The sequence below is a fragment of the Podarcis melisellensis genome (genome assembly GCF_964234715.1).
Source record: "Podarcis melisellensis genome assembly, chromosome: 7".
NCBI classification, from domain to species: domain Eukaryota; kingdom Metazoa; phylum Chordata; class Lepidosauria; order Squamata; family Lacertidae; genus Podarcis; species Podarcis melisellensis.
The window spans coordinates 56,438,293-56,450,303 of record NC_138539.1 but is presented as its reverse complement, the minus strand read 5'-3'; the positions used below and the strand labels follow the sequence as shown (position 1 = coordinate 56,450,303).

Here is a 12,011-nt window from a genome sequence, read left to right as displayed (position 1 = left end):
ATGCATAGAAAATAAAAATCAGATCCACCAAGAATGTTTTTTTATAATCAGCTGTTGCAAAGATGGGCAGTAGAAAGCATCACCTGTAACTCTGCCACCTGGAAAACAATTCAATCAATCACTGCTTTCAACTAAGCTATATTATGTGATTAACAAAGTAGTGTCAGGTACCACCTAGTGGTACGATTGAGGCTGTTCTCCTGGACAAAACGATAGAATTGGCTTATAATCCCAATAAATTTAGCTTTAACTTTGAATGCCATTAGAATTTCCAAGTTAGGGTGCAGCTGTTTATGATAGAAATGTTGGATATGTAATGGGAGCACAAAACTTCCTTCTTATAAAGAAATCAAAACACTATGACTCAGCTTCTTTGGATGGTAAAGGTAATAGTTTCATACTCAAAGCTTTGATATGTGCAGTACATATAGAAACAGCATAACATTCAATCATGCTGTATAAAAGATTTAAAATAGACCTATTACTCATGAAAATCTGTTTCTATCGATTTGTCAGGCAGGTCAGAGATCCTGCTACACTGATGTATCCAATACAGCTCTGTCCAACTAGGAGACAAGTCCTGCTTAGTTGCATAGTTTTCTTAGGGCCTGTAATAAATTACTCGCCACTACCAGCTCTACATAGAGAGACTGAAGGAATCATTGGGTTCATGCGTTTCTGCTCCAATCCGCTTGCCAAAACTAGAAGATAATGTCTGCGACCAAAGATGCTGAGAACCAAAGATGCTGAGCCTATTTGAATGCAGGCTCTCTGTTTTTCTAGATACTGAATATACTAAACAAAAATGGCTTACATCCAGGGCAGGGGAGATTTTTACTGAAATACCTCGGGGATGCTCTGCTGTGGGTGGGTGTGCACAAGTGGAGAGTGTAACACCTGAACAGGCTCCTATTCTGCAGTTCCCAAGGTCAAAATAGATATGATGGCAGCACGCCCAACCCCAGTCATGCCAAATCCCTACAAAAGCAGAAGGGGAGGGGGAGGAAGGGGGAGATTTAAAGCATGGTGTGAATGGGCAGAGCTGAACCCTTCCATCACCCATGGCTTCTCTCTGAAGCAACCTTAAAAACAACAACATATTTTTGTTCTGATTGAGCTCCATGACACAAAGTAACCTCCATTGGAACTGAAGTAGCTTTAAAAAAAGAAGTAGTTTGGGGCAGGGAATTCAAGTGCAGAAAAAAGATGCACTCCTATAAATAATTCTAACTCTCATTCCTGCCACCTGAAAATCACTTCAAATGCAAATAGTTATAGAAAAACAAAAGCAATGGCAATCTTTTTTCTTATCAGTTTCTGTTAATGTGGGCAGGATATAATCTCCATTGCTTTACAATAAAAAGGCATTGAGATGTTTATGTTTATGACCAGGAGTGGCAGGTTGGGGAGTTTAAAAAAGTAGTTAGATACTGAAATTATGTTATTTGTTTCCAGCAGTATCCCTCCAAATGCTTCACGAACAATATTCCAATCCCAATACATACCTAAGGTTCCCAGTTTTAGAATATGGATCAATACATTCATCCCTTGACAATATTCGATGGGAAAAAAGCTTCTTTTCGGAGTCCAAGAATGCTTTTAAGGAAAAGAAGTTCAAAATTAATATGTATTTTCCACAAGAATCATCATACTTAGTATGATTTTCTTTGGAATACCACAGGATCGTTTTAGCCAAAAAACAGCTTTTAATATGAATTACTGTGCATAACTAAAATTTATTAATGAGATCCCCAAATACATTCATCTACTACATAAACCATAAATACTACACATAAAGAGACTGGTATTAAGCCATTAAGGCTGCAATCCTATACACCCTTAGAAGCAAGTCTCACTGAATTCAATAAGGATTATTTCAGAGTAGGCATGTATGGTATTGTGCCACAAATAATTGTAATAAATACTTGCTAATATAACTTGCAACATGACTGATAGGGCCACAATAACATGTCTACTCAGAAGAAAGTCCAATGGAAATCCATGGGGTTTTCTCCCAAGCAACTGGGGTTATGAGTGCCTCCTGAATGTTTTTAATAAAATGTGAGTTTTCGTTAGAGGGAAAAAAGATTTTGAAGTTTATATTTGTAGTTTATTCCTTAAGAGTAAACATAGCATATTTAGGTCAACATATTGGCCAGTCAAGCATCACATCTTGTTTTGCGATACAACAGTATACCCCATTGTAAAAACTTCATAGCAAGTCTCAGCATTAGTCGATTTCCCCCATTTGTTCAGTGCCATGTCTTGGGTTTGTAGATAGCCAAAGCAGTGGAAAGCATCCTACAATTCTTAAGCAAAATGGGCAAGTTAAGGGAAGGTTTAAATAGGAGTTCTTGTAGTTGCAGGTTTTAAGTTATACTTGTAAGATTTGAACATAAATACTTCTGAGCTATCTTGAAATAGTAACAGCTTTGTTTTTTAGAACATGGCTGGATGACAATTGTCCTGAAAAACTGATTTTTAAGGACTATAATCAGGTAAGAATTCTGCATTCGATTTCTTGGCTACTTCCTCATGTTACATAAACCATTTTTAGTTTCATCACTGGGGGGATCACATTAAAGTAGCCCTGCACTTGTGGTCTACCAGTCACATATTGCAGTTTCATAAGCCTCCTGGTTTAGCTGCTTGCCGGAGATTGCACCAATTAAAGGGTTGTCAAGCATCTGGCACCACAAAATATATATCGGGGTCGGCTGCATTCACTTTGGTGGGTCACAGGTTGCATTATTTTATATCTGGAGAAGCCCAGTGCAAACTTTGTTTTATAAACTAACACTGTCAAAATTTCTGAGAAAGTTATTTTAAAATTGTGACCCCTATGCAATATCCATTTCTAGACATGACTGGTGATTCACGGAGTGATGCGATGCACTTTGAAGGATTTGGATGTTCAGAGGCTATTGACGCAGCACTTTCTAGAATTCCCTATAAAGGGTTTCAGTGACACACTTCCCAATATCACTAGTCACCTATCAAAAATTGATACATGTAGGCAAAAACTATTGTGTCTTACAGGAATAACTTAAAACCCACAAATACAAGAAAATTTGAGAGTTAAGGATAGAAGTTCAACCTTAACTCACCCGACTATGCTTAAGAATTTCAGCAAATTCATGTAGGGTCATCCCCTTGCAGTACCTAGGCATAATGAATTGAAAGAATTAGCTAGACAGAACCATCACCAAGTAAACTTAGAAAGATGCATTGGCCTACTAAAGTGAAATAAGCCGCTTAATGTAGAAAATAAAAGCGAGGTGTGAATATTTTAAATAAAAATGTTACAACAATATTTCCATAAATGGTCTGTTGTTTTTTCTCCACATTCATTATCTACACAAGTCAATTGCTAACTAGATTGGTCGGTGGGCTAGATCAAAACACAAGCCCCCTCCTACAAGCTCCTCTCAGCTGAGTGAGTTCACTATGTGTCCTGGAGATAAAGGTAGGACCTTGAACAACAGAAACAGGGAGAAATGATCACTGTATCAGCCAGTATATCAGCTGGCCACTCCTTTATTAATCTATATGTATCAACACATGTAGATTAGGGTTAAGGAGAAAGTGGAAAAAAGAAGGAACAGATGCTTCTTCTTTCAACAGATACCACCATCCTGAAGAGACCAATTAGCAGGAATAAACAGCTTACATAAAAGAATCAGTTGAGGAATAAATCGGGATATACTTTCTTTTTTGGTTTTCACCTGCTATTTAATTATATAAAAATAATACATTATGTGTCAACTGACACTTTCCTAAGAACATATTTCATTTATGGGTGATTTACATTTCCTTGCATGAACAACAATACTCAGTGGCTCGATTAGCAACAAACTCAAAGTAATGGTTATTTAATGACCTGGTTTGCACAATAAAATCATGACTCAACAAGCCAAAATATGAATGACTCCATGCACTTGCATGCGGCGTCCATCACAGAAGTGGAGAAACAAACCAGGAAGCTGCAATTAGCTATGGCTTCCCATTATGTGGCAACCAGAAACAATAATTCATGGTTTCCAACAAGCGAAGATTCCCAACTCATCCTTAAAAGATGTCCTAATATTCTAACTTGGTTGGACTGAATCTAGCATACTTTCCCAGTATGCATGTAAAGGGAAACTGTGGTTAAGTACGGCTTCAATGCTCATTTGCCCACTCACATGAAAAGAGGACTTTGGGGCTGCAGGAGGGTGATGCAGCCTGTGCAAATCCTAGTTTATTAAGCAGAGTTAATAGATTAAATACATTTCTTTCTCAACCCAAGAACTGCATTCCCTTATAGGGAACCTTTATGTGCACCCCATCAGCATCCATTCCCATTATCTTTCATACACATGCTTACACCCATTCTCATCCTTGACTGGCCAGGTTGGCTGGAAAGTGGACTCCAACAATATTTGGAGGGCCACGGGTTTTTCATCCAGGCTCCACTGCACATTAAATGAAGTCTTCATTCAACACAATTTCTCTTTAAATTTACTGCCACCTTGTGTTTGAAGCATGCACACACTATTGTAAACAATGACTGCTATAAAAACACACAGTTGGAGAGTTGCTTTTCTTCTTTCAAGCAGAACCATGACATTTCCTAGATAGATCTGAGGGAAAAAGTGAATCCCTCCACCCAGATTACATACCCCACTCTCTTCAGGGCAGTTATATATTATTCATCACTTCTGGCTTCTCATGGTCTCATGTTGAGGGACAACAGTGATTTTCAGAACAGAAGAAAGTTTGCATCTTGGAGCAAAGTCTGCAAACTGACCTCATGGGTACATTATCAGATTAGCCATGTACGTCCCCCATTTTTATTCCTCCTCTTCCTACCTCCCCTCATAGCTTTGTGTAATGCCAGATGAAGCATTCTGGAGAACCTGAAAGCTTCTGCGACAGTTTGGCTTGTCCCAGTGAAGGTACTGCACAATCACAGATTTTTGGTTTTGTTCTTACAAATGAATGTTGCTTTTTGTGTGCTTTGTAAAACTGAGGGCAATATCCCACGAAGTAGTTCAGTTAGTGCATGGACCTCTGGCTGTGCAATGGAACTTCGCCCTGTCTTCTCCCTCAGCAACCTCTATGTTTGTTCTGGGGGTTCCCTCCAAACCTGCAGAACAGATATGGGGAGGGCATGGGGGGCACCAGGGAGAGGTGACATTCTATTGAGAAGCCAAAGTTCTTGTGCTAACGGAACTACTTCATTGGATACCAGCTTGAGTGCTATAAATAGGCCAAAGTAACAAGAGGTCAATGGTAGATGCAATAGGATAATAATGCTTTCAGCACCAAAGAACTTTAATTTACTGCCTGTTGGAATACAGTGGAACCTTGGTTTTCGAACCTAATCTGTTTCAGAAGACCGTTTGACTTCCGAAACATTTGAAAACCAAAAACTCAATACAGAAGCCTCAATACAATAGGGGAACTCCAAACAGAAGCCACGTGGAATGTTCAGCTTCCAAAGAGCATTTGAAAACAGAAGCAGTTACTTCTGGGTTTTTGGCATTCAAAAGCTGAAATGTTCGACTTCTGAGATGCTCGAAAACCGAGGTTCTACTGCCTTCATTCCTCATGTAAATGAAACAATGCACCTAGCCACAATTTAGCTGGATCAAAACTCTTAATAAAAGGGATGATGATCCAATTTTCTCAATCCCATGCTAATCTCTTATCCTGTTGTAGATTAGCAGATATTATTGTCTGACTGTTACTCTCAGTATGATTTGTTTAAGCCACCTTGAGTGCCGATCAGGGAAAAATGCAGGGTGTAACAACAATACCTTTGAACAAGATTTGAAATGCAATTTGGGAACAGCACTGCAGCCACTTGGTAGCTTCTATTCTAAGTACCATAATAATAATAATAATAACAATAATAATAATAATAATAATAATAATAAAGAATGTTCTATATTATGGTACCTAGAATAGAACCGTAGAGTTGGAAAGGATCCTGAAAATCATCTATTCCAACCCCCTGCGATGCAAGAATTTCACCTAGATTATACATGACAGATGGCCACCAAACCTCTGCTTATAAACCTCCAAGGAGTGAGAGTCCATCACCTCTCATGGAATTGCTTACCTGCAATTGTATGTGCATAAAGTCTGCTTCCAAAGGTAAACACATGTAGTTCATACAACTTGGCAATCTTTTCTAGGAACTCTCTGCAATGAGGACGCAACCGAGTATGTAGCATAGGCTCCCCTCGACCTAACTGAAAATGGAATATTCCCTGAAAGGGAGAGATAACACTGGTAAGACGTAAGGTATAACTCATAAATAAAACCCATTTTCTGGCATATACAGAATGATTTTCAGCTTATAAAAGAATTTAGTTTTCAACTACTATTAGGTGTACCAAACTTTTAAAAATTAGCAAGTTTGTATACACTTACAAATATACATTATAAAGTTCAATAAAAAGAGCAGCTCAGCATTTACATTTGCTTGCCATGGTTTTTATAATATCTCACGAACTAAAACTTCTGTCAGGCCAAGCCAATGCCCAGTAATCATGAGTTGTAGTTCAGCAATATCTTGAGTCACAAGCTAGACCTCCTTATCATAGAATGACTGAAAATAGTCACTATATGATGAAGTAGTATTAGCTATCAATTTAGTTAAGAATATTTGGGAGCTAGCTAGGTAACTTCAGTTTCATTCCCATTTCTCTAGCTAGGATCCAGAAAGCCCACATGGGCAACAAGTGTCTTTTCCAGTTGCTACACTGGAGAGTACACCAGACCTCGGAGCAAATTTTGTAACAGCTGAAGTAGGAGAGGTTCCTGAAAAGTCCCAACCTTTATGCACCTCTGGTTGTGTGGGCAAGTACTTTCACTGAATATTCACTAGATGATTATTTAACTGAGTTTCACTCAGAGAAGATCTATTGGAATTAATTGACCTAACAAGTGTTCATTAATTTCATTTAGTCTATTCTGAGTAAAATTTAGTTGTCTACCGCCTACTGTTCCTTTTCTGGCAAAAAGCAATACAAGCAGATTTCACATGCATTATTTTTACATTATTGATTTTATCTTGTCCCATCCTGAAGGCTGTATTTCTTATTTTCAATGTTTGGACATCAAATTCTAATGGTTGTTTCTTTGTAGTTACTGCAGATTTAGTATGTATGCCAGCATTTTTATTTATTATTGGTTTGTTTTATATTTTCTTTCAGTGCTAGATGCCTTGAATTTCTTCTGGAAGTCAGAATAATAAACAAGGGCTTAGGATCTACTATATATTTTGGAAAGTTTTTATTTGCTATGAATTGGATGCCTCTTAGTTTATGAACTTTATAAAGCATTTCATTCTTGAAATATTGAACAGTTTTAGTGTATTTTGGCAAAGAACAATAATCAATAATGTTGCTTTACTCGGTTAGACATCTGTTGGCAGTGCTGTTCTGTTGTATGGATCAATGTCTGGTCCAAATCTACCATTAGCACCAGTTTTCGATTTCTGCGTAGCCTCTCCTGGTCTTCTCTTCCCAACTGCTCAGCTTGCTACAATAAAAACAGAGTATCCCATTAAGTGTATTTGAAGCATAAAATGAGGATTAACTTGAACAGATCTCAGTAGACGCAGTGCAATGTACAGTAATTTCAAAGAAGAAAAACAAACAACAGCCAGCCAAAATTCAATTGACTAAATAGCTCCTTTCACTCATATTAAAGAACAAATGGAAGTGGAACATCATCTTAGAGTTGCCCTCTAGGCCTCCAAAATCCTAGCAATTTGTATGTATCAGACTCACTGCATCAACATGTTTAATTAGTGGATTTTGCAGCAAAGGGTTTATTTGAACTTCTGGTATGTGGCAGATGCAGTGTGCATTTTCCCCCTACAAGCAAAAAAATAAGTAGTGCTATCCAATGAAGTACTTCTGTTAGTGCAAAGACTCTGATTGCAACAGAACCTCCTTCTCTTCTCATGTGCAATCTAAATTTGTCCTGGAGATTCCTCCAACACCCCCCCCCCCCAGAGCAGAACCCTCCATTTGTGCAAATGGAAATTCTTATGCATGTTGTACAGAGTTCTCGTTATTTCCACTGCTCTTCGTGTGCTGTAAAAACAGTTGGTTTCCTGGGTATAACATTTTACTTGCACCCAAGTGTTTGATGGCCAAAATATACTGTTCGTGGCTACTTTTAAAATATTAGCTGTGAGGGTATGTGACTGATATACACATTTTTATTTCAATTTCAACAGTATTTTTAATTGTGTTGCTTTATTGCTTTTGTGTTTGGCAAAAAGACTGGGATATAAATTTAATAAGTTTGCCATCTAAACTTGTATTGGCAGGCTTTGTGCAAGAAGAATATAGAATGAAATCCAAGGGATTTCAACACATCAGAAACATGTATAGCTTAGGATTCTATCTACTTAAAAGAGTTGCTTTCAACTTCAAATTTAGCTAAGACAAACTTGCTGTATTACATGCATTCATAATGAAGAAATTCTGCTAATTAGATCTGCTGAACTTTGGGCCCCTGCCAAAAATAAGGGGAAGAGTAGGAGTATACTGTACTTACTTCAGAGCTAACCATCAATTCTGGTACACTATGAACCATTGATACAGTTGCTGTGGATACTGGCATATTCTGTGTTCCATTCTTGCTTCGTAACCTAACAACGTGAAAGATATCAGACAAATTTTATTAATAACAGTTACCCAAAAAAACCCTCTAACAGGACTGATTTGTGCCATAAGTTTTAAAGACAACTACCTTATTTATCACTTGCACCAACCAGCCTTAAACAGTGTACGCAAACAGTAAATTTACATGATGTTTACTTGGCAAGCAGAATATAATTTAAGAACAGGAAAAATGGAACACCTTGGTACAGCGACCAGAGTCACGTTTTTTAAACCAAGTAAAAAGTACCCAAGTACATATACACATCTATGTACCGTATTTTTCGCCCTATAGGACGCACCATCCCATAAGGCGCACCTAGTTTTTTTGGGGGGGAATAAAGGGAAAAAAATTATTTCCACCCCAGACGCAGGGCTGGGGCGGGGGAGGCAGAGCTTCCCCCGACCCCAGCCCCCAAACAGGCAGCTCTCTGCAAGCTGTGGGAGCCCAGTGCTGGCTCCCGCTGCTTGCGGAGAGGTCCGCGAAGCCTGCATTCGCCCCATAGGACGCACACACATTTCCCCTTCATTTTTGGAGGGGAAAGAGTGCGTCCTATAGGGCAAAAAATACGATACTTAAATTATTGGCATCCTAAGAAGCATATAGAAAAATGGTGAAAAGGATTAGGATTCATTTCTGTTTATTGAGAGAAATGTTAGGCTTTTAGAAAGTCTTAACCATTTACAACAAATACCACATTTCTGTTTTGCAATATAAAATTGTTGGGTTTGTGTATGTTTTGTTTTACTTAAAATTTCAAAAGTGAACTGCATTTGCTCTCAGAAAGAATTAAACTGGAATATAGGAATACAGGGTGGCAGCATCCCAATATCTGAATAAAACTGCTTTCAGTGTAATGTAGGTATTAGAGTGCTGGATGAAGACCTGGGAGACCAGGATTCTAATCCCCACTCAGCAATGAAGTTCACTTGGAGGACTTTGGGCCAGCCACTGTATCTTAGCCTAACCTATCTCCATAAGGTTGTTGTGAGGATAAAATGGGGAGGGGCAAACTCATGTGTGCTATCTTGAGCTCCTTGGAGGAAAGGTGTGCTATAATCAAATAAATAATAATAATGGTGCATGAGCAGTTGTGCAATACTGATTACGCTTGGCTTCAAAATGTTGTTCTTCATCCACCCAGCTTCATCTGCACATAAGCTGCCATATGACATCAGTGAGCAGCAGTGTATTTTGATAGTTATATCAAGAATATCCTGTTTGGCCTTTGTGAAGACAATAGACACAAAATGGATATTTAAACATGAAGGGTTTAATCTTTATTTCAAACTCCCAAGACACTCCTATCAATTCTATTAATCAGAACTATTTCAAGTTCTTGACTGTATTTCTGGAGACCTGAACAGGGAACAGTTCCTACTACAAAAGAAATTTTACCGTTGTGGTTTTCTATGTACAACACTGTCACCCATTTGGTTCTTTATTGTTACATTCATGCCCAATAGTTCAGCAAGTATGTTTTACATTCCTTTTGAAAGAATGATTCTTTGGTTTATCCATCAATAAACCTGTGCTCATACATTCCAGTGTTTTAGTCTGCTACATACATTTTATGAAGAATGCCATATTTATTATCATCAAACTGATGTTTATTTCAAAGTCCATACAACAATACTCACTGTGTCAAATCCTGGCCACACTCTGCACATAAGCCTTTCATAACAACTGGATGGCTGCATCCTTCCAGCCGCACCAGGACACCTCTGGAAAGCAAAGAAAAATCTTACTAAAGGAAAAACTGATTTCCTTATATTATATTCCGTATCAGATTAGAAGTAGGGAAATCAGGGTTTACACTGACTGTCACACTGAATACTAGACCAGCAGTTGCCAACCTACCTCCTACCTCCAGACCACCTGAAAATTGCTGGGGTATGTGTGTGCATGGGGGTATCTCGGTAGACCACTCAAAATTGTTCTGCATATTAAAAGCACATATAACGCACATTTTAAGGGACACGGGTGGCGCTGCGGGTTAAACCACAGAGCCTAGGACTTGCCGATCAGAAGCTTGGCGGTTCAAATCCCCATGATGGGGTGAACTCCTGTTGCTCGGTCCCTGCTCCTGCCAACCTAGCAGTTCAAAAGCATGTCAAAGTGCAAGTAGATAAATAGGTACCACTCCAGCGGGAAGGTAAACGGTGTTTCTGTGCGCTGCTCTGGTTTGCCAGAAGTGGCTTAGTCATGTTGGCCACATGACCCGAAGCTGTACGCCGGCTCCCTCGGCCAATAAAGCGAGATGAGCGCCGCAACCCCAGAGTCGGCCATGACTGGACCTAATGGTCAGGGGTCCCTTTACCTAATGCACATTTTATTATTAGTATTCTTGCTTTTCTAATGGGATGGATATGCCTATTTGGTGAATGAAGTCCTATGAAGCTAAATGTAATGTTTGTTAGCCTCTGATCAGGTTCAGTGTTCATTTTGCTACTGCATGTGGAAGTATGGTAGCTGTTAACTTTTTAATACGTCATCTGTGTGGTGGTCATGGAGAACCAGTGATCCATAGATCACAGTCTGAAAATCTTGGCAACAGTTGCTTGGTGGACACAAACATAAAAACTATCCATGATATTTCACAGCTTTCTTATGTTGATTCACACAATACAGAATGTGTTTGCTTAATAGTTTTCTTTATGCTTATTTCTATTTATTTTTTATAACAGCTGAATTTATTGCTGTTCACTTTAGTTATTAAAAAAAGCCCTCTTTTAAAGGATTTAACCGATCCCAGAAAGCATACATTTTACAGAGATATTCTATCTGGGCACAATCCATAGCACAAGGACTGTGCCGTAGTGCGGTGGTAGAACACCTGCTTTGCATGCAGAAGGTAGGACAAGGTATCTCCAGGTAGAGTTGGAAAAGAACCCTGTCTGAAATCCTGGAGAGCCAATCCCAAGTGAAATGTTGGCATTTTAGCCAAGGTGGTGCCTTTCAGCTGTTGTAGGACTCCAACTTGGCTCAATTCTAGGCAGCAAGGTCATTCAGGATATCATGCTGACCACTCCTGTTCTAAGCTACTGCTTTGACTCGGTAACACGATGGGTGAGGGCTAATAAGGTGAAACACTGTATTTGGCTTGTCCTTGCACTACTTGCTAGGGATGCTTAGGCCTGCTCTCAACTCTTTTGTTTATGGGTGCCTAAGTGATATCTTTGCTTAAAGCACTCTTTACCAACTTAGATTAGTGTGCAAATTGTGGCCTTCCAGAACAAATGCAATATTCCCATTGTTATCCATGGGCTTTCTGTGAAAAACATTATACTCCTGCAACATGGCAGTTCAAATTATTAATAGGTACTCAGCATGCTAAGCATACT

At 38.9% G+C, this 12,011-nt stretch overlaps 1 protein-coding gene across 1 annotated transcript in view; it reads right to left on the bottom strand.

The window, feature by feature from the left end:
- Positions 1 to 12,011, bottom strand: part of CTDP1 (CTD phosphatase subunit 1) — a 48,803-nt gene that overhangs the window by 32,647 nt on the left and 4,145 nt on the right. The window contains exons 2-6 of the mRNA XM_081919444.1: positions 10,308 to 10,391; positions 8,563 to 8,656; positions 7,405 to 7,533; positions 6,107 to 6,257; positions 1,506 to 1,596 (exon numbers count right to left, since the gene is read on the bottom strand). Coding sequence (XP_081775570.1) covers positions 1,506 to 1,596; positions 6,107 to 6,257; positions 7,405 to 7,533; positions 8,563 to 8,656; positions 10,308 to 10,391 — 549 coding nt within the window. The remainder of the gene's footprint in view (positions 1 to 1,505; positions 1,597 to 6,106; positions 6,258 to 7,404; positions 7,534 to 8,562; positions 8,657 to 10,307; positions 10,392 to 12,011) is intronic.